The sequence below is a fragment of the Diceros bicornis genome, chromosome 21 (genome assembly GCF_020826845.1).
Source record: "Diceros bicornis minor isolate mBicDic1 chromosome 21, mDicBic1.mat.cur, whole genome shotgun sequence".
In the NCBI taxonomy this organism is placed as follows: Eukaryota; Metazoa; Chordata; class Mammalia; order Perissodactyla; family Rhinocerotidae; genus Diceros; species Diceros bicornis.
The window spans coordinates 47,018,140-47,040,990 of NC_080760.1; the positions used below are offsets into that span (position 1 = coordinate 47,018,140).

General features: G+C 48.9%; 2 protein-coding genes across 3 annotated transcripts in view; one reads left to right on the forward strand and one right to left on the reverse strand.

Annotated features, from left to right (window-relative positions):
• SLA (Src like adaptor) overlaps window positions 1-11,895 on the reverse strand; it is a 34,040-nt gene extending 22,145 nt beyond the window's left edge. Inside the window, exons 1-2 of one of the 2 annotated variants that reach the window (XM_058564966.1) lie at window positions 11,722-11,895; window positions 561-658 (exon numbers count right to left, since the gene is read on the reverse strand). In XM_058564966.1, the coding sequence (XP_058420949.1) occupies window positions 561-621 (61 nt within the window). In that variant the 5' untranslated portion in view covers window positions 622-658; window positions 11,722-11,895. Of the gene's footprint in view, window positions 1-560; window positions 890-11,721 lie in introns of those variants that run through there. The other variant, XM_058564965.1, reaches the window with a different exon arrangement.
• Window positions 1-22,851, forward strand: part of TG (thyroglobulin) — a 256,521-nt gene that overhangs the window by 182,669 nt on the left and 51,001 nt on the right. The gene's annotated exons all lie outside the window — the stretch shown is intronic.

Sequence of the window (22,851 nt, forward strand, 5' to 3'; positions counted from 1 at the left end):
CATCCCCCTAGAACGCCTGAACCCTGTGATGCTACCAGCGGAGCACAAGGATCCTGTTATTTTCAGGAAGATTTCCTAAGGCTCAAGTCTGGCTTTGTGACGTTTCACCAAAAAAGCCATGCAGAGCTGTGCTGATATTCTATACCCAGCATAAATCATATCACCCGCTGGCAGGGTGCAGTAAGCAAGAGCCTAGGTTTCAGAATCAGACTGGCCCGGGTGGGAAATACGACTCTACAAACAGCTAACGAGACAAACTACATTCCCTTTGTGGGCCTCAGTTTCCCCACCTATAAAATAAAGGGATTGAACCAGCTGCTCTGGAAGATTCATCACAAAATCCTAGCGAATCAGCATCCTTCCAGGGCACGATGGCTCAATCTTTTTTAACACTTAATTATGAAAATGTTAACTACAAGCAAAGCGAGAGAGACCAGTATAATGAAGCCCTATGTACCCACTGCCCTGTTTCCACAGTGAGCAGTATCCCCCATCACCCCATCTTCGCCCCAGACTCTCGTGGGATGGAGTTAAGCATCCGCCAAAGAAGCCAGACTTACCATCGGGGTTGGGCAGAGGCCTCTCGGGAGGCGCCGGAGTGGATCTCATGCTGTTTCCCATCTCTCTCTCTCTCTGGACTGTCGAAGATGCTCGAAGCCTATGGCACGGGGGATACACACAGAAAGTCAACTGCGCGCCGAGCCCTCGGGGTGGAGAATGACCCAGTTTAGAGCACATCGTGCATCATTTTTCAGGCAGCTCGCTCCTTGAAAGGCGGGTGTTTTTAGGTGAAGATGAGCCTCGTGAATGTTGGTTATATTTACGCAGCTCTAGTTCTTTTATCAAGGGAATGACAGAGAAAAACCACAGAGAGGGAAGTTGCTAGCTAACGCTGTTGGTGGCGAAAGTTTCCATTCCTGCGCACGCTGGCTGACAGTGAGCAGCAGTGTTTGTGTGAGCGATGAGTGGCAGTTCACATGGCCTCGTCGGGTCTCTCCTCCCATGAGCCCGGCCCTCAACTCCCTGCACCGGGAATTGGGGGCACTTAAAATGGAGTTAAGGGGGTGAGGAGAGGGTACTTCCTGTTTCAACTTTCCCTCTTCTGTTGGAGTTTCTCAACATGCTCTCACAAACAGCGAAAAAGGGAAACTCCATAACAATGCCATATGTTTGCAGAACAAGTCACGTGCCCCTGCTGCCCTTGTGCATCTGCTGTTACTCTTGATTATGGTGTAGTCCCTGCACCCCTAACCCCATGTTGCAGTGAAGGAAACTTGAGTCTCAGAGAGGGTAAGGGACTTGCTAAGGTCACACGGCACGTAACCGTGGGGCCGGGATTGGAACTGCTGATGCTATGTCTCCGCTTTGTTCCATAGTGGTTCAAATTCTGGGTCTGTGCGTCCAAGCTAGGTGACCTTGGGCAAGTTGTTGACCTTCTCCTGTCTGTTTTGGGGAATAATAATCAAACAACATTGGGTTGTGGCTGCAAAATTAACAGATAAAGCGCGTGGAGCACTTAGAACATGGCCTGGCTTAAAATCCGTTTTAGTTATTGCCATCTACAGTCTATTTTCTGATTGCCCATAGTGATAAAAGCATGAATTCTGGGGCTTCATACAAGTATTTCAGAAAGGGGCTTAAGTGATTACAGAATGAAAGTGTCCTCCCAGGCTGCTAGAGGCACAGAGAAGAAGGCCACACCCATAGACAGAGCTGTTTGTGTCTCGTGGGGACACAGAGGAGAACTGATGAGGCAGGTTCCCCCAGGGGGTGTTCAGCCCAACTAGAAACTTGCACCCCACCCCATTCTTTGTCTGCAGTTTAGGATCAAGGCCTTAGGAGTTTGAAATGGTCCAAAAGTCAGCCCATCCAACCGCCACCCTGGCATTAAATTCTTCCTCTTTGTACTAAACATTCAGATTCTGGACAGATCTGTGCTCTCAGAGCAAGGCCTTTCAGAGGTTGAGGGAGGTGTGCGCCACTTCCTAATTTTGGGCAGAGGGGGAGTGAGATGGGATACCTAGTATATTAGGAAACAGGGGAAACCAAAATGAGTGTTTTTTGAAAGTTAATATATTTTAAATATTTACATGAAAAGTTCATCAGTTATAAGTCAAACTAATAGATTGTTATATAACCGTGCTGTTCCCAAGATAATTAGAGGCTTTGCAACAGACTATAAACTCATAATGCACCACAGAAGGTGTGGCTGAATGGGCCATATGTTCAAAGTTAAGAATCCCGGGTCCTCTTCAATCAGGTTGGTCTTCATGATGGGAAACCATGGGGATGTCTGAGGGTGAGGCCCCTCCCGATGTGAGGCCCGGCCCTTCTTTCTCCATCTCGCCCCCTCTGCCCCATATACAGCTAAGGGGACGCCTTTGACCCTGGCAGGGCCTTTCCTGCAGGCTGGGCAGGCTGGGCAGTCTTTAACAGCATCACCTTGGTTCCAGGGGGCAGGGACAAGTTGTCTCTGTCCCTAACACCCAGCCTAGCGTAGGCATTCGAGAAAACGTGCTCCAAAAAAGTGCTTGAAAAACCATGCCTGGTGGAGTGGCTGGAAGCCTCATTCCCTGCAGTTCAGCAGACACCTAAGGAGCGTCTCCCTGCTGGGCCCTGAGCTGGCACCCCGAGAAAGGCAGGTCCATGTGACCCCACCTGCTGACAGGGGAAGCAGCCACCTCTGAGGCCTCACCTTAGACATGGGCAGGGAAGGAGCAAATCAAGTGGCCTCTGACTCTGAGGTGCTGGCACCCCGTGTGGTCTACGCAGATGTCCCACTGAGGCCTCCCGCCACCTCTGTCCTGCTCCACATGCCTTCCTGGAGCCCACTAGTCACCCCAGTCCCTCAGCCTTCCCATCTGTCATTGCCAAGGCCTTTGGGCTTCTGGAGAAAGCTCTCAGGCAGGCTGAGGAGAGGCCCTGGCAGGCCTCCCATGCAGAGAGAACTCTGAAACCTGTGCACTGGCTTCAGCCCCTCAGTTTCTCAAGTGTCCCCACACTGCAGAGCACTGTGCTGTCACTTGACTCCTCTAACCATGCCATTCTGTTCCCTGGAGTCTGACACTTGGCATCAAGGATCAATTAAACACCAGAGATTATGCCTTTAACCCTGCCCCAGAGCGCCCGCTTGGAGTATCAACTCCCACCCCTCCAGACATCCCAGGTGCCCCTTGCCTCCGGCCTGTCCGAGCCTTCCCCCTCCCTCCATCTTTTTCCTCTGAGCTGTTTCCAAGAAACAACCTCCAGCTGGCCCTCACATCCATCTCATCCCTTCCCTTACATCGCAATTCTAGAAAACTCGTCATGAAAAGACTTGGTTATCTATCAAAGTGAATTCCAACTTCACCCCTCTTCCCAATGACTTTAGAATTCTTCTCAAACATTCATGTGCTATTTGTGGGGATTCATGGAATCCAGTACAGGAAAAAAAAGACACTTGAAACTTGCATTTTTCAGATGGGAAAACTGAGGTCCATCCAAGAAAAGAAACATACCCAGGGTCTCGAGATGAGAAAGGTGGAGTAGATCCTAGGAGCCTGGATTCTTCTGCTTTGGCACAGCCCTCTCCCTGTTTCTGTCTGGTAGGTCGGTGTGTGCACGCTGAGAGCAGGCGCTGGGGCCGGGCTACAGCCCATCATGCCCTGCGCGGTTCAGAAAACCCATCAGCTCTCAACAGCCCCTTAGTGGTCTGCTCACTGGCTTCCTCTAGTCTCCAGGAAGGAGTTAACTTATCTTTTTTTTTTTATTTGAGAAGAGTGAAATGCCCCCAGAGAATGAGAGCTGGAGTCTCCCTGATGAACCGACTGAGCAATTTGATTTAATCTGTGACAGTTTTATGCGGTGGCTGGAGGTGGGAGAGAGGGTATGAGAGACATAATTGCTTCTAGGAATAATAAGAAGAGGGCAAAAGAGAAATGAGTTCATTAACGTTGGCTCTGAAAATGCTTGATTTCTTTCTCTCTTTTCTTTGTGATGTCAAAGGATCCGAACTGGCGTTTGCCTCTGATGTTCCCCCCAGTCTTTGGACCAATGCTGTCTTCTTTGCATGACCTTGGGCCTCAGTTTACTCTTCTGAAAAATGACATGAGTGGAAAAGATGATCCCCAAAGAGAGGCACTTAACCCCTTTTAATTCTAGCAATCAAGACTCAATGGCTTTTTGAAAATTATTAGTAAGAGAAAAGAACCATCATCACTTTCTTATAAAGTCCCAGTAGACAGGATCCAAACCTTGTCTTTATGTTCTTCAGGATCAAGGGAAGGCCATTCATCTGTGTTCTACACCCACCTTCTGCTGGGCAATTAGCAGACACCATTGCATTTAATCTTCCCAGCATCCCTGGGAGGCAGATATTCATCCTTCACCTTCTTGGTGTGGAGGTCATCCCCTGCTCCCAGAGCAAGGATTCAGGGATGCAGGGATGCAGGGATGCAGGGTGCTCACGTATCTCTCCTGACTTCAGAACCCATGTCCTTTCTCTGGGGCCGTGCTACTCTCTCTCCACAGGGAAGAAGAGAGATCACCTAGGAACTCTGGTCCGTGAATGGCTGGCTGCCATTTGAGCGGACCCACAGCATGGAGAGGTCACACCTGCGGGGGGTTGCTGTCAGGAATGCAGGATGTGCCTTCTCCAGCCAGGTTTCTGTTTGACTAGATCAGGGATGCTTTTATCGCATGCTCTGCACTGTCTTATAAACACAGGGGTTCAGGCTTCTCAGAACCTTCCATTCCCGGGGCAGCATCCCAGAACAGTTCTATGTGCTTTATCCTCTTTCTGCTTCTAAAAGCCAGGCCTCGCTGTTAGAAAGGAAGGTTGCCTGAACCTCTTCATAGCATGCCACGGTGGGAGAGCTTGAGGAGCCCTGGCCAAGGGAAGCAGGTCTAGACTCTGTAGAAAAACCAGGAATAGCTGGAAAACCTCGGTGACAGTGGGAATTAATATAAAACCTACTTAGGGATGCAGCCTTCCCTTTGGCCTTAGAAACTTCTTGCACATAGTGGGACAGCTGTAAGCCCATTCACATGACCTGCTTCTAAGGTGTGGGAGCATGATGCCTTAAGTGGGGCCCCTCACTGTCCACCATATCCGAACCCCAACAGCAGCAGTAATCACCAGAACTCCCCCCCCGACAACCGTGGTTGATCAGCGCTTACCCTCTGCCAGGCACCGGGCTAAGCATTTTATGGCCGTCATACCCCGGTTGCTCACAATACCCCCACTTTACAGATGAGATGAAATGAGTAACTTGTGCAAAGTTATATGACTAGTAAGAGGGAAAGCAAGGGTTCAAACCAGGTCTGCCTGACTCCAAAGCTTGTGCTTTCAACCACTGAAATGCTGTCCTGCTTTCTTGGTTCAGTTTAAGACTGCAACCGAAAAGTGATTTTTTAAAGTCATCAGAGCAAACTTCAGGGGCCATAAACTTTTGGGTGAAACTTCAGTGCAAGAGACACGGAGGTCCCGAGGGGTCTCTTGGATCTCAGGTGGCAATGTTTGGAAGCCCAGGTCTGGGGATCTGGCTGGGGGGAGCAGAAGGGACAGGAGAGAGAGGCCAGTTAAGGTTTGCTCAGGTCTCAGCTGCCATGGCCTCTCTTAGGTGGCCTAGTGTGGTCAAAAGGGCTGGAGTGAATTGTATAGAATTTTTTCCAGCATTTCATAGCATTATTTTAAAGAACTGTTAATGCTGAGGGGCAAAAAAGAAAAAAAAAAAAAAAGAAGAAAAAAAACCCCCAAAATTAGCTGTGCCTATACTCTCCCAACTTTATAAAACTTTAACATGCATATGCATATATGTAGAAAAATATTAATGGAAATTATTTCCAGGATATTTCCTAGGGCTTTCTCTGGGTGGTGATTTTACAGGTGAGTTTATCGATTTCTTCTTTCCACCTTTCTAAAATCTCCCGATTTCCTCCCGTGTGCCTGAATTGCGTTTACAGTCAGAAGCAGAGCTGGGAGAGAATAAGGGAGTCTTGAAAAGGGGATTTTCAAAGCAGACAAGCCTGAGTTCAGATTCTAGCTCCCGACCTACGGGCTGTGTGTCCTCTGGCAAGTCACTGCACTTCTCTGAGCCTCGATTTTCAAATCCGTAAATTTGAGATACAGATACATGCCCTGAGCAGTTGTTTTGAGGATTAAATTACAGGTGATATCTAAAGCAGAGATAATTTTGGTAAGATAAGATGGCTAAAAATTTACCAAAGCTGGATCCCATGGGGGTATTGGGTGGCCGGTTAACTCATTGTGCAAGCTTGAGCAAGTCTCTTCCCCTCCTTAGGTCTCAGGGCCCTCATACATGACGGGGAAAGTGTTGGGCCAGACAATGGCCTTTTACATCAATTATCCCCCCACCGTGACTGGTACCTGGTACCCGCCCAGTTGACTTGGGACCTGCTCAGAGCTGCCTGTGGTCTGACACTCTGCACCAGGCACATTAAGAGCTGGGACAGGGGCTTAGCATTGGTTGATTTCCCTGCTAAGGATCTCACAGGATTTCCGGGGGCACCCCACCACATCCTGACCTAGCTCGACAGGTGCGCCTGCCCTGTGACCCACATTGTTCCCGGCTCTCCTCTCGGGCGGGTGCAGCTGCAGGCCAGTCCCTGCCGACCCCCACCCCCACCTTGTTCTCCTTTCCCTGCACGGCGAAGGAGGGCGCGGGGTAGGCAGGACCGATGGGGAGCAGGCAGCCGGCACAAAAGGGCACACACACCACTTCTGCCTTCTCCTCCTGCCTGACTCGAAATCAGAGCCTCAAAGGGCTGCTTGGAGGAGACCTTAGCATCCTCGCATCCAGGATATCTCAAACCTGCTTGTTGAAATCTGTTTTAAGAAAGTTTCCCCAGAAGCTCAATATGTGAAATATATAAAAGCACGCTGCTGGTTGGGGGCTGGGGGTTCAGCATTCTTGCTCACCCACTCCTCCTGATGGGACTACCCCAGTCCCGGGATAATGTAAAGCACGGATTAAAAAGTAGCAATTTGATGCCTCATGTTACAAAGAAAGTGCTCTGAGAAGCCAAGCAACCTGCTCAAGGTGAGTCAGTGAATGTGGATAAGCATCATGACACCCTGTCCAGCACTCTGTCTGCCACAAGGGGTCCTGAGCCACGTGTCTGTGAGCCTGTGTTCTGGCCCGTCTCCCCTTGAGTGCCCGGAGGGGGTCTCATATACTCTCAGGCTGACAGGGAGGCTCGGCTTAGCCCCAAGACCCCATTAGGATGGGTGCATCCTGTAAGACATTTTACCGTCATTGTAGGATGTCAGAGGAAGAAGCCAGATTTGGAACCAGTTGGTGCTGACGCACATTTCAATGTCATCGCTTATTAAGTCACTAAACCTCTTTCCATTGTTGTCTGCTGATTTGTTTTTATTTTAAAATTTTACATAGCCATATCTGCTTGCTAGGTTTTCACAAGTAAGGATCAGAGAGAGCAGGTGTCACAGGCTGAGCACATTTCGTGGTCAGTGTGGCTCCCCTCTCTACTGACAGTACATATGCCACAAGCGAGTGCCTTCGAGGCCCAGACCCACCGGGAGGGAGTTGGTGTGAAGTGGTGTCAGCAAAGTCATTCCTGACATGGCTTTAACATCTTATTGAAATAAAAAGTAAAAAACTCCCCCAATCTCTTTCTTTTCTAGATCAGCTTTTCAGAGGCCCCCCAATACACAGGGCTGGTGTATAATACGTATACAGGATATATTATATCCTATAAGATGGATGACATGATAAACACTGATGATGAAAAAATAGTCATAAAGACAGCTATTTTGTTATTAGATTACACAAATATACAATTATACAGATTGGGAAAACAGTAAATTTGAAATAGCTTGTTCTTTTCATTTCAAATATGGATACTAGGGAAATGCGGGATTCATTAGGAGAAGGAGGTAGATGGAGACTGGCGTGGAGATGCTAAAGGTTGTCTGGACATTGGGCTCAGGGATTGAAAGGTTAGTGATTTCTCTGTTACATCACATTTCCCAGAAAGGTTTAGTGTTCTTTTTATTCACACACATGAATCACCAGCATGGCTCATACGCTTACTGAGCGAGATGGAAATTGATATTTTGCCTAATAACAGCATTTGCATATGCTGAGCCTCCTGCTCTGGGGTCCCGGCCCCTCACTGTGAGTCACTTGTCAAACACACAGATGCTGGGGCTGAGGACCGCTGAGCTACCCTCTGTTCAGCTCGCATTCCATCCTCACCTCCCCAGGAACCTGCATTGTCCTTGAAGGGGATTATAATTTTCACAATCATTTATGTGACTGTTTGATGAATGACTGTAAGTGCAGTGAAGACACAGAGATCAGATCTGTTTTTACCCATGGCTGGAACACAGTAGATGTTCCAGAAGGAAATAAAAAGGACTAGATGACAGTTGAAGAAACAGTGTGCCCAGGAGAGGCACAGCACGAGCATTGGTCCTGACACTCTGGATGCTTGGAATTTCTGTCCTGAGGATGTAAGTTTTAAGCTGATTGTCCCTGTGACTTGGACGGCGTGGGGGTGAGGGAGGGGGAGGGGAGATGGCACATTTGTAAATTGGGAAGGAGCATGGCTACCTCCCAGAGTTAATGTGAGAATTAAATTTAACAGACTTCACCGACCAAACTGGTTCCCCTCTGCTCTGTGTCCTGGGCTCTGGCTGTTCCCTTCATGGTACACACCACAATTCATCATACTGTATTTGTTTCTTTATGTGTGTATTACCCACACTCACTCCCAGGCTGTAAATTTCCTGAGAACACAGTCCAGGTATGTTATATTCCTCAATGGAAAACCTATACCTCACAGGTGCCTGGCACATAGGAAGTGCTCACTTAATTCAGTTGAGTGGCTGAAGGTGTTGTCTGTAAGATGCCTGGCACAGTGTATGCAGGCAGTGCTGTGCTTCCAGGGGCAGCCTGAGCCCCTCATGGTGGTCATTCCCCTAAGGACAATCGGGAGGACAACTCCCACTACCTCTTTGAGTCTCCCCAGCTTTCGCCCAAGTCCTCCAGCCTGGTCTCAGCTGCATAGAAGGTGCCAAGGAGGGAAGTGTGACTTTGCAAAGCTCTTTGACAACAAAAGTGAGGCACTGAGCCTTTGAGAGGCCCCACAATTTCTATCTGTAGCTTGAGTTACCGTAATGAAATAAGCTCCCACCCCACCGTGGTTCTCAGATGGGAGGAAGTGGTTTGGACATAGTGTACTTATTTCCTTTGGAACTCTTAGGGAGGTGAGGGAGGGGGGAAGTCAGTCACATGGTATGAACTCAATGCATTTATTAAGGGAAGGGATGGATGGATGGATGGATGGAGGGATGGATGGATGGATGGAGGGATGGATGGAGGGATGGAAGGATGGATGGATGGATGGACGGATGGGGGAATGGATAGAGCGATGGATGGATGGATGGATGGATGGATGGATGGATGGAGGGAGGGGTTGGAGGGATGGATGGATGGAGGGATAGATGGATGGAGGGATGGATGGGTGGATGGAGGGATGGATGGATGGAGGGATAGATGGATGGAGGGATGGATGGAGGAATGGATGGGTGGATGGAGGGATGGATGGATGGATGGATGGGTGGATGGATGGATGGATGGATGGATGTACTAACAGGGCCCTCAGATTGCTGACAAGAACCAAATAGTCTGGCATGACAAGCTGGAAATCCTTAATGAGAATTTTAAGCTCTCAGAGCTGGAGGAAATAAATTCTTGCTGAATGTCAGATAAAAATTAAAAACCAGTAGCATCTATTAATGCGGGAAGCTGATTGGGGTTTACTGGAATGAATAACTTTTAAGTCTTTACAAAAGACACACTCCCCTTGGAAACATATTGCCAGCTCTGGATATTCAGAGTGGGGAAATTTTTTCTGTCTTAGGAAAATGATTTCAGTTTGCTGCAATGCAAATCTACCCCTATCTGTTTCATTTATGTGAGATGGAGGAACAAGAAGAAATAAGCATTCAGAAAAATCGAGAAGGAGTGTCCAGCCCATCAGCTATTCAGTTTGATGCATCATATTAACACTGCCTATTACCATCTACTGCCTTGGAATACCCAAGGGACACGATGTACTCCAATTGTCTGGGTTAGGAATGATATTAATAGCTGCTATTTAGTATTTAACATCTCCTCCATATTGTATATTATCTAAACTTCTTACAAACACATGAGAAAGCTGGTCTGCCTCCTATAACACTTAGAGAGGCAAAATGATTTGCTCAGAATCACACATTCCTAGGTGGCTGCCCTAGAATGTTGACCCAGCTGTAGCTGATTCGAACAATGGCTTTCCACGGTCTTGCTGCCCTAATTCTAGATCTGTTTAAGATGCAGGAGTCTAAACAGATTTCAGTCTGTCTATTCCATAGGTTTTTTTATATTATTATTATTATGTTTTTAAGAGCATATTAGCACTCTTGAATAGCATTCTTCTAACTGGAGAATAAAATTGCAACAGATTTTGCCAGAACTTTGATTTGGGCTTACTTTGTCAGTTTTAGAAGGACCACAGCCCAGTTTATAGACTTGCAGCTCAGCATCTCATAGCAAACCACAGAAGACAGCCCACGGACTATGGGGTGTATTTCTCCTAAAGTGAAGTGCACTGCTTCCGATACACGCCGTTGTCCTTCGCACACTTGCTCTCGCTGAGGCTGTCTCTCCTCACCTCAGCCCTTGGAGCCCCTAGAGCCTCTCCCCAGCTGTGTGACTTGGACGATTCACTTAATCTCTCTGAGCCTCATTTTCTCATTTGTCAAAGGCAAATAATAATCATAATCTTACGGGATTGTTCTGAGGATAGCACAAAAATAACTTTTCACCCCTCCCTTCCACTCAGCATGGCAGACTCTTTCCCTCTACATCTGCACACACGGCCCCAATTCAGGACATCCTGAGGCTGAAGCCCAGGCCATGTCCCTGACACCAGGCTCTCTGGATACGTAGGCACCTAAAAGAATGCGGAGTGTGCACCGTTCCTTAGCGAATTCTAGTTCTCCAAAACCTTTCCCAATACTAACGTTTTATGTTTTCAGAATTTATATCCCTCCCTCTGCCTTTCCTTTAATCCTATCCCTGCCCCATACACATGCCACCTACTTTGGTTATTATCGATTATTGTTGACATCGTCCCAAAGAAGATCCACACCCCCAAACTCCTAGCAGCACTGTTGTGATCCGTTGGCACTATTAGAAGTCCTGACTCCCTGCTGGTAGGATTTATTGAGCACCTACTATGCATCTGAAACTGGTCTGGGTGCTCTGCTTATGCTAGCTCATTTAACCTGCCCAACACCTGTGTGAATTGGGTACCATCATTTCCGCTTCACAGAGGAGAAAATGAAGCCGGGAGGGGGGTAAATGACTTGCCCAGGGTCACACAGCTGGGAAGTCTGAGAGCAAGCAGTAGCGTCCTTAGTGAGAAGCCTGCTATGTGCCAGGCCGCTCTGTAGCTGGAAAATCTCCTCTGGCAGGAATGTGTCTGGCCCAAGCTCTCCCAGCCCCTCTTGCCACATAATGATGCATCAAATGTTCTCTGAGCAGCCGGCTGTGCGGCCACCGTGTCAGGTGCTGGGCCTCATTTGAGACATAGCTCTGCCTGTTCTCAAGAAGGACTTCTGTCTCCAGAAAGTCAACCCCCTGCCAGCTGTGTGTCTGGGGGGTCCTGAAGTCTCTCCCCGTCCAGCCCCCGCCATGGCTCCCAAGGTACCTTCAAAAGCTGGGCATGGTCTCCCCTGGGAGTAGCTGAGGAGGGGTTGTCAGGAGCACAGTGGCCGCCTCTCCATCAGCTGCTTCTGCTCTGGCGGAGTGAGCGCGCAGCCAGGCCTCCTATGGGTGGAGAGAAGCCCATGCTATCAAGAAGAACAGCAGTTGCTAAACTGGCCTTACACTTCCTCTGCTAGAAACGAGGAAGGCGCGGGACTCGCAGGAGGGCAGGTTCCTGTTTTCAGTAACCACTCTAAGCAGTCTTCTCTCTGTAAGGACAGGGAAGATAGCAGCATGATTCAGTTTCTTACAAAACACTGGGGAATACGGGCAGCTTGATTCTAAATGTCCAGGTCACACTAGGACATTCAGAGGCTGAGACTCTAATTAGAAGGCAGAGGAGGCTGAGAGGCTGTTTTCACACAGCCCCGGAGCTCACTGGGTCCACAGAGCCTGGGGCTCAGAGCTGCAGCTTCCCTTTTCTCAGTTTCCCGATTATTACCGCTTCCTTATGTCACTGCCGGCTGGACCCCGGAGCACGGCTTCTGGCCCCGGCTCTGCCGTCGACTAGTTTTTAATTGCAGAGCCTTGAAGTAGCGGGCATGAAAGCCCCTTTACAGAAAGGAGCTGCCCACCAGCCTTCCTGGGTGAGACACACCACCCCTCCACTGTGTTACAGCCAGAAGACACTAGAAAGATCATGAAAAATAGTCAGCTCCGCCCAGGAGCTAGATTAAAGTTGACTCAGAGAACATGGCAGCTGAATGCAATGTGCGATGCTTGACTGGATCCTGGATCTAGGGAAAAGGACTGGAAAGAACATTGTTGGGGTAGAGGTGGGGTAGGGTATATTCAAATACATACTGTATATTAGGTGATATTGTGTCAATGAGAATTTTCTTGGGTATGGTCATGCTATCGTGGTTATGTGGCAGACTCTCTTAGGAGATACATGCTGATGTATTTGGAGGTCAAGTGCGATGACATCTATAGCTTCCAAATGGTTCACTAAAAGAAAAAAATATATAAAATATAAATATAAATAAAGAGAAAGAGAGAAAATGAGGGAGACAGAAAGCAAATGTGGCAAAATGTTAATGCTTGGTGACTCCAGGAGAAGGGCATATGTGCATTGTACTATTTCAACTTTTAGATGGGTTTAAAATTTTTGAAAATAATAATATATAGTTCCCTATGCACAGCTTGTGAGTCTCAACCAGGAAAACCCAGGCACATGGGGCCTGAGGGCTTATTAGTGGCAGAGGTAGAAGCTGCCGGAATGTCAATGCTTGAGCTGGAGATGCAGATGACCACGCTGGGGGACCCCCTGAGAGCCCTGGTCGACCACTTCACAGAGACGACAGGGCAGAGTGTTCACTGACTTGCTCAGAATCACACAGCTGGTCCCGAAGCAGAGCCAGGGCCAGTGTCTCAGGCTGGTGACGTGCGGCCCCACCCCAGCGGGGCTGACACGGCCACCGGGGGACAGTCATCTAGAAACCCCACTCAGTGTCGTTATCGAAGATGTATTAAAAACATCAGAGCTGCTTCTAAATTTAGAAGGAACTCTGTACTAGAGAGATGCTTCCTCAGACAGCTTGTGAAATTACCCGCTCTGCTCTGCGCGGGGCACCCTGGGAAGGTACAGAGGAAATGTTGTGCAAGACTGAGTGGGCAGGTTGCCTAGACGGGGAAGAGCAGATGGGCAGAAATGCACAGAAGTGGAGTTTTTCCCCCCAAATTCACACAGCGAAGTGAAAGAGGTTTGGACCAATAGCCAGAAGGCAGGAGCTTTGTGGCCACTTTTCAAAAAACGTTTACTGAGAATCTAGTCTGAGTTAGACTCAATTCATTCCCTCATTCAATCACGTAGTCAATAAAACTTTATTGAGCCTGTTCCGGGCACTGGAATTCAGCCATGCACAAATGCCAGCAAAACCCTGCCCTCGTTGGGCTTGCCTGCTCTGGGGGAACCATGTGATAAAGACTTCTATGAGTATGGTGGCAGCTGTAAGGGATGAAAGGGTCAATGTGATGGAGGGGTCCGGAGGTGCTACTTCTCACAGGGGTCAGTGGCATGAGGGGATGCACTGTCGATGGAGGCGCTGTTAGCTGAGACCCCCAGGAGGAAAGGAGCCAGCCTTGGGACAAGCCAAGGCATAAAGGAGCTGCTGGCTTAACACAGACTTGGGAGGGTTGGGGGAAGATACAGTGGGTCCCCAAGAAGATCTGAGTCTGAGGGCAAAGGTGGACGGCAGACAGGCAGGGACCGTAGAGTGAGTGTCCACTCAAGGGCGCAGTCCACAAGCAGGACGAGCTGCTGCAGGAGGAGAAGCTCGGATTTTGGAGCCCTGGGGGCCAGGGTTGCGCTGTCCACTCTGCCTGTTCACAGTGGGTGACCGGTGACCCGGGGGGCTGCTGACTTCCCCTGGCTTTGAGGTGTCACTACCTCCCTGTCACCCCTGTGGTAGAAACGAAAACAGAGGAAGTTCGAGAAAAATGTTCCTAAGACTGTCAGCTGTGCTGCCTGGAAGCCTGAGCTGTGGCCCAAGCAGGGGGATGGTGTGGAGGTCGGAGCCTGCACTTGGCAAGGGACGCCTTCACCAGGACCTCAAGTACAAGTCTGGAGTCAGCCCTGGCCGGGTGACAACGTGTCAGGGGGCCATGCTTTAGACACCCAGGTCCATCTGTGCAGAAAGCGCCTGATTTCCGGAGGGCTTTGTGGGTTAATTAGTTATAGGGCCCAGGCTAATTTCCACAGGCAGATTAGCAAGATGCCCCCATGGGCTGAGGATTGCTCAATTGAGTGTGAGGATGCAGTCATCACCTTACTGAAATGAAATGTTCCACCGTGTAAACAACTAACTTTACTCACTTAACGTTGTTGGGAACCAGGCGTTCCCCAGCTGGGGGGCTGGCAGGCCTCCTAACCAAGCAATATGAAGCCCGTTTCTCCAGGTTCTGGGAGGTAAAGGTGATTCAATGTCAGGCGGCAGGAGTGTGACATTTAAGCCCCAGGTTTACAGCTTTGTCCAGCATTAGCAGATGCCCAGTTCTACTCAAGGGTATTTTTCCTTCTTTCTACATAAATGTTGGAAAGGTTAGAAGATGAAAAAGACAACCTCAAGAACTAGTGAACTCCCTATCAATGGAGAGAATCAAGTGTACGTTCACCCACTCAGCAGGGAAGTTCGGTAAGGATGTATTGAATGCAAGGCATTGTACGTAGTGCCACAAACTGTCGATGAGATTCTTGTATCCAGGGAGGTTAAACCATATGGCCCTTAAGATCCACGCAAGCTAGAAGTTCTCTGAGAGCCAAGTTGATCCATCCCCTTCCATGGCTGGATAAGTACTAATTCACTCATTCAATCAATCATTTATTCAACAAACATTTGTCGAGCACCTGCTCTGTGTTGGGCTCTCCTCCAGTGCTGAGTTACAGAAACGAGCCAGTGTTGGCACAGAAGGCAGCTGAGGGAATGGGGACAGGAAGGGGAACTCTCACCTTGGAAGAGGGTTTTGAAATGAGCCCAGAGTGACACTAACGTGAAGAGCAGGAGGGAGAGGGATCTGGTAAAGCGAATGGCGAGTGCAAAGTGGCGGAAATGTTTGTAGTGTTCAGGGGCAGAAAGAAGGGAAAGGGAGCTAATATTGCGCAACGTCGGGAAAGAAACTTGGCTCTTGCTTATGGTACCTATTTATTCTTCCCAATTACTCTGCATGTCTAGACTCCACCCAAAGAAACCAGAGCTCCTAGGGTTAACGTCCTTGCTCTCGGTCACGCAGCTGCTAAGTGACACCGCCCAGCCTAGCTCAGTGGCCTCTGGAGGCGAGCTCACCATCATGATTATGTTGGCCTCCTATTGGGTCTTCCCGGGTCCCAGTGCTTCCCTCACACCATTCCAGCCCCGTCCCCCAAACAAGACCGAGGCTCCGTCTCCATCCTCCTCAAGCATCTGCCCAAGTCTCCTGTTTCCCACAGGACTCCCTTCATCCCTTTTCCTGGCATTTGATGCTCATCACAGCGTGTTCTCCACCCTTTTCTCATGACAATGTCCACACTCAAGGCCCCTACACCCCATTCGCCACAGGGACTTTTTGTGCCCTTCTATACTTTAGACACGCCCTCCACCTCTTCACCATGTACTTTGCCACTGCCCTTCCGATACCTGTGTGGGGTGTCCTCCCACCCAGAGCTCACCTTGTCCATCCGTATTCCCAGACCTCCCCCAACCAAAAGTCATTGCTCCCTCCTCACAACACCCCTTGGAGTTTCACCTGTCCCACAGGAATAGGGCACATGCATATTGCAGTCAAGAGCGAGAGAGGGGTTCAGGATGTGTGGGAGCTGTGTGACCTTGCACAGGTTTCTGAGCCTCTCTGTGAGCGTAAGTGGTGTTACTAGTCCTACTTCCTTCCTAGGTCATGAGGGTCCCTAGGAGAATGTGTTCAGACTGCCTAGCACAACGCAAGGTGCATAGTGGGGGTCCACTGAATACAAATGCCTACCTTTCCTTTCAAAGTGGAGCATAAGCTTGGGGAGACAGGGGCGTGTCTAACATAGGACTATTGAGCCTAGCATGGAGCCCACCCAAAAGAGAGGATCCATAATTATCCACTGAATGAATGAGTACGTGAAGGTTGTGGATCTGCCTTCTGAACAAAAGCACATACATTGTGAATATTGGCTTTTCACCTCTGCGAAGACAATAAGCAAATCATGAAAATCTTCTGGGAGAGATCAGACCCTATTGTTTCTCTAGCAATGGGAGTTGTTCATATTTCCGGAATGATCTCCAAAGTTGGATAAGTGGCCCACCTGGATGAACTGAATTCTCCAGCTGGAGTGGGATCTCAGTGTATATGTCATCGGAATCTCTGTCTTTCTTTGGGAGGTTCTTGGCACTGAGATTGTTCTCAGGAAAAAGAAAAGGAGAAGTTTTATTCCCACTGTACTTTTCGAATGTGATGAGTTGCACAAGTAGGTTGATTCACTAGAGCTGTTCTCTTCTGTTGTTGCTCAAACTAACCCCCCTGCATCCACCTTGGGGAGACCACACCGCTTCTCAGTGCTGTGAGGGTTGATAAAGAGGTCAGGCGTTTACCAGAATTTGGGAAGTTCTCTAAGCGTGGCCCAATTTCAGTCTTTGCAACTCTGCAACTCTGCTTTCCTTACTAACTTCCATATATGCACTAACAGGCAAAGTCTTTTATTTCCTAGATCTGACTCAGGCGTTCATTTGTTTAAATTAATATTATTAAACGAATATTAGCCTCAGGCCTGCCATGAGGCTAAGCTGGATGGGGACAAGGGTGACTGTGACACATGCCCTGCCATCCAGGAGCTCGGCATGAGCTGAACAGGGGTCAGGAATGAAACACGATGACAGGGCAGTGCGGTGGGGGTTCTGGTGATGAGGAAACCAGAGGAAATGGCTGGCAGTTGCAGTGGACCTGAGGCTTGACAGAGGGGTGATGTTCAGCTCAACCTTGGACATGAGAGGAGTCCACCAAGGCTAGACATTTGGCAGTGCTAGCTGGGATGTTCAGTTTGTGCCTTCTCATTTTTTTCATTATGGATGACTTCAGTTGTATCTTGCCTGGAGTTGGAGGTGACTTCAAGATCTGCCACTCAGGTCATCATGCCTCCTGTGATCTCCTTGCCCCTCTCAAATGCATCTGAGACAGGCTGATGAAGACACCCTCCTCAAATCTGTGCAGTCTCAGCCCTGTTCTGCCCCAGCCTTCCAGGGTCCCCCATGGTGCATGCCATTTGCATGGATTTATCACCTGGTCTTCGCTGCCCCAACCTGCCTTCCCAGTTACCTTCCACTGTCTCCATGGCCTGGGCAGGCTTTGCTGGGTTTTGCCTCTGAACTTATGCCTGCTGTTCCACTGACCTGGAATGGCTTTTCCCCATTTTAGGATCTGCCGGAATCAGGGATGAGTCTCCCCTTGAAGCCAACCAAAGTTTCGATCGTTTCATCTTGCTGAGACAGAGTCCGGTTGAAGGACTCATGCTCCCTTTATCTTCTTCAAATGGTGGGGCTAAGCCATGTCCCCCCCTGCTTTAGTCCTCTGCCAAAAGGGGAGGTTCTTCAATTTTCCAAATGGCCTGTGCCCCAGACTGGCTCATGCCATGTGGCATTGGTAGGGAGGAGGGACGGCAAAGGTGGTGTCATCTGTCTACAGCCAAGAACGACCTTGCCAGAATGACCTGTAACTGTCCCAGAGGTAAGAAGTTTGCTGGTCACTTTTATTTCTATTAGCAGAGCAGACACTGTGGGTCTATGGTGACATCCTAGCTCAATTCTTTTTCCTTCAACCCACTGACAAGAGGCTTCTTCCTGTTGGCTATTGTCATCATCTCCAAACTTTTTTTAATTTTATTTTTCCCCCCAAAGCCCCAGTAGATAGCTTTATGTCATAGCTGCACATCCTTCCAGCCGCTGCACGTGGGATGCGGCCCCAGCATGGCCCGAGAAGTGGTGCGCGCCCGGGATCCGAACCCGGGCCGCCAGCAGTGGAGCGCACGCACCTAACCGCTAAGCCACGGGGCCGGCCCTCCAAACTTTTTGATCACACACTCGGACAGTAGAAAAGTTTTGTGTAAGCATCACGCATATATGCATATTTACTCACTAATTATATACACAGATGACTCTACTAATATATACATTATAAATTTAAAGACATTTTAAAAGGATAAGACTACTTAAATGATATTTATAAGTAAATATTCTAGAATTTTCTTCCTGCACTCCAATAGATTGTCTCGTGCACCCCATTTGGGAGACCAAGACTGTTAACAGAAACACAAAGGAGGAGACAGGCGTCATTTCTAAACAAAGAGGGATCTTAACAGGGAATTTTGACATATTACATTTTATCTTCCCTTGGTGCAATTATCTAGTCTATCTTCTGGGAATGGCACAGAGATCCTTGTGGAGTCCACTTGGGACAAAGACCAGAGTCCGTCTTCCCATGAGCAGGAACAGTCAGTGCATGGTGGTGTTGGGTGGTATCAGGCCCCATGAAGGGAATTTTTTCAGAAGTCTCTCATAACACCTCCCTTTTCCATCTCCATGTTGGTCTGGCTTGCCAAAACTGTAAGTTCTGTGAAGGCAGGGAACTTGCCTGTTCTGTCAATGATTGACACCTAGCCCTAGCACCTTGCAAGGCCAGAGCAACCATCAAATGTTTAGGAGGAAGGAAGGGTAGAAGGGAAGGAGAATGGGAGGGAGGGACAGAGGGAGTATGTTAAAAAAAAAGAAAGAAACTCCCCTCCCTTAGATTCCAAACATCCTTAAGGCCTTAATCATCTTCGGATTCCCTGCAGCATCTGGCATAGAGGAGGTGCTCAAAGATGCACATGGAATTATGCCCACAGTAGACTAGCTCAAAGCAGCAGAGCAGGCCTAGGGTAGTGGAAACAGCCGGCTGGCATTAGCGATAAGGCCTCTGAGATCAATTTCCCAGCACGACTGGACTCAGGCCTCTTAACTGCTCCGCCCCGGTGTTTTCATCTCATAAAAATAATAACAACTTGCCCAACCACCTCTAACTGTGCTTTAACAGCACAAAATGAGGCTAAGACTTAAAACAGAATTATTACGGCTTTTCCTCAAGTCCCCTCGAACTCTCTCATTCTACGACGCCTTAATACTTCTGTGAGAGACAGACGCCCTTTCACTCATGACAAGATTCTGTCGTTATCTGAAGAACAAGCTCAGAACTGGCCTTAATGTAATTTAAAACGGTGTCATCCATGTGTAAGCAACTGGATAGGTGTGAAATTGTCAGCCGGCGTCTACTTCATTACCTGCTGAACCACAACTAATTACACCCAGCAGTATGGGGCCGCCAAGGAGGGACACAGGAAGACAGACACGCTCAGTTGCTTAAAACATCTTTGGCCAAAACAAAATTTCAACCCCAAAACCCTCTTTTAGACTGGAGAATGTTTCATTATTGTTTTTAGTTTGAGTAGCAATAATATTATAGATAATAATAACTGACATCTGTGTAGAGCTTTACGGGTTATAAAGTATTTTTCAAATCTGTTAGTTCATTTAATTTTCACGAGAACTCTTTGAAATATCTATTATTTTAATGACTGCTGCTATTTATTAGAAACATAACACATGTAAGCACTTTACATTGTCTTATCAATTCATCTCAACAAGCGAATGCAGTCAATATTCTTATCCTTATTTTACATTTGAGGAAACTGAGGCACAGGGAATTTAAATAGCTTTCCTAAGAATGCACAGCGGGTAGAGAGGATGCTGGACTTGAACCTGGGCTGATGCCCTGGGTGCCACATCTTGAGAAATCATTATACACCCATTTTACAGATGGGGAAACAGAGACCTGGAGAGTAAAACCACTTACCAAGTTGTCAGCACAGGATTCACCAAGATTTCGCTAATCCCAGAGCCCATGGTCTGTCTATTTTTTCTACACTGTGTAATAATGTATACGTGTTTTCACCTGACAAATTTGAGGGGATGGTGTTGGAAATGATGTGAAATGGATTCCAGGAGCTAAGCTGGGGCAGGGATTCATTAGTGTACCTATTTCGTTCCTGGAGATGTGGGAGTCCCCGGAGAATGTGTCCACACGGGAAAGTTTGGGGAGAGGGTCTGCTTGAATTGTAGGCCCAGGGGCTGTCAGGGCTGTTCTTGTTACAGGGCGGGGGCTGGGCTCAGACCTCACGCCCAGCTGGAGCTCGTACAAGACAAGGAAGTGGGCGCTGCGATGGAAAACGCTGAGCCCATCTGAACACACAAGGCCAAGTGCGCCAGGGTTGGGGCGTGAGGCTCGGGCCCGAAGACACAGACACCAGGACAGGCCAGGGCCAGGATTTCAGTTAAACTGGTTGTGCGGAGAGGAGCCCCAAAGAGCGTGTCCAACGTGCCCGCTCCGGCCCAGACTTCAGGTGGGAGCCCTGGCCGGTCCACTTCCGGTGCAGGCCCTCCCTCCAGCCCCTCCTCCCCGCTGCTGTGGCCGGCAGCAGGGTTCCAAGCCGAGAAGTTCACTCTAGCCCCCTTTGACCAAACTCCCCGGGCGGCTCCCTCACTCATGCCTTGTGACACGGCACACAGGAAGGGCCGCCTAGGCTGGTACCCTGCCTCCCAGTCCAGCCTCTTGCCAAGGTGCCCCCTCCTCAGATGACCCCTCCAAGGACGTCAAATCAGGGCCGGGCAGCGCCCCTCCTCTCTGCTCTGCTCCCACTCTTGGCACGAAGTCACCACTGGTCATGTCCACATGGCCCAGGTCACACCTCCTTGTAGTACTGTCCTCTGAGAGGCCACCCTGATGCCCTTGGGCACAGGAGTCAGCCAGCTCCCCCTCTGCACTCTCGAGCCCATCCATACCCACCAGAGTCTCGGAACTTCTGCACATACTGTGCTTCTCTAGGGCAGGCAAGGTGAGTCCTTTCTGCTGGGCGGGAGCTGGTCACTGCATTTACTGAGGGGAGGAAGGAGGGAGGGAAAATAGAGAGAGGGAGGCAGTGCAGAGGAGACTGGAGGAAAAAAATAATCAGGACATGGCTTTCTCACTTCTAGAAGTCTCTGCTGGGTTCTTCGGTCTTCTAGACGCGCATGTTTCTTAGGGTAGTTCTTCATACACTATGGCTGACTGCAGGAGTCAAAATTTGCAGGGAACACAGGGGGCTCGGTCTCTCCTGTGGTGCAGAGTCGCAAGGCTTCACTTCTGGGCTGGCTCCCTCCCTCCTGGCTGAGGGTACCTGTGGTGCCCCTCACCTCTCTCTGCCTCCATCTTTCCACCTTGAAATTAGATACCAGAATACAGCTCTGGTCAAGGGCTGGTTAGCCCCCGGCACTGCCACCAGTGCCTCATCTATATATTAGTCTCACCAGTCCGCACAACAAACCTAAGAGGTCTAAGATCCCACCTTTATGTAATGGACTCGGTGAAGTTAATTGATTTGCCCAAAATGACAAGGTCACTGAGTGACAGAGCAGAGATTCAAACACAAGTCTTTCTGATTTCTAAATTCATGTTCTTTCTGCTTTTCTTCACTGGAAGTTGTTTTCAAAGTTTTTAAGAGAACGGCAACGTAGAATCAGTCCATGGAGTGCCAGCATGCTGTTGTCCTCCTGGTAGTACCAATAGAACTAAGTGTACTAGAAGCAATAGAAGCCAGTGGGGCATCTGCCCCGCACCAGGCCCCGTGCTGAGTTCCTCACACGGTGTATTTCATGTGCCCTTTGCAACAAGTAGGTGAGGCGGGCACGTTACAGCTGAGGGAACCGAGGCTTAAAGAGGTAACTCATTTGTTCAAAGCCAACAATAAGAAGGTGGCAAAGCCACAGTTCAACCCCAGACTGTCATCCTCAAAGACCAAGACTTAACTTCTCCCTCTATACTTTGAGCTGCACTAGTCATTATTCTGGGCCATCTCGTGCCTGAAACAATGCTGCAGGAATAAATGACTGGAAAGAAACATCTAGGCTCTTTTACAAGTTATAATTATGAAATTATTTTTAAAAGGCAACATATGCCCAATGTGTATGTATGAATTGCTCGTTGAGAATGGAGGGAAAGACTTGGGAGCCTGCATTTTAAGTTCCCTGTGAAATAAGGGGGCAGTCATTGTCTCGGCCATCACTCAGGTGTCACTTTTAAAGGGTGCTACCTTTGCCTGGGAAATCAGTCCTTTTCAAGTGCCGAGCATTTAAATGGTTTCTGACAGCCAGAGGGGACTGAGGCAATTAGATGTAATGTTTGTGACAGATGGAAAAAGGCATTTTGTCAAGTCTGCAAGAACCTGGAGGAAAAACATGGCAGGAGAGAAAGCTCCGTTCTTAAGGGGCAGAGCCAAGGCCCAGCTCCTCTCCATTTTCCAAGCGAAGAAGTCCTGGGAGGTTCCGCCTTGGAGAGTTCCCCCTGACGAATGCTGGGCAAGGCCTCCACATTGCCCGCCACAGGTAAAGGGGGCAGTGATGTAGCTAAGTCACGTGGAGAGCAATGTGTGCCAAAATGTCCAGAGAAGGAGGGTTGAGTGTAGATAATCACCTCTGTCCCCGTTCCCTTTGGCATATGGAGGGTGGGTGGTGCGGTGGTTTTGGAGACAAACAGCCTGAATCCAACTCCCAAGCAC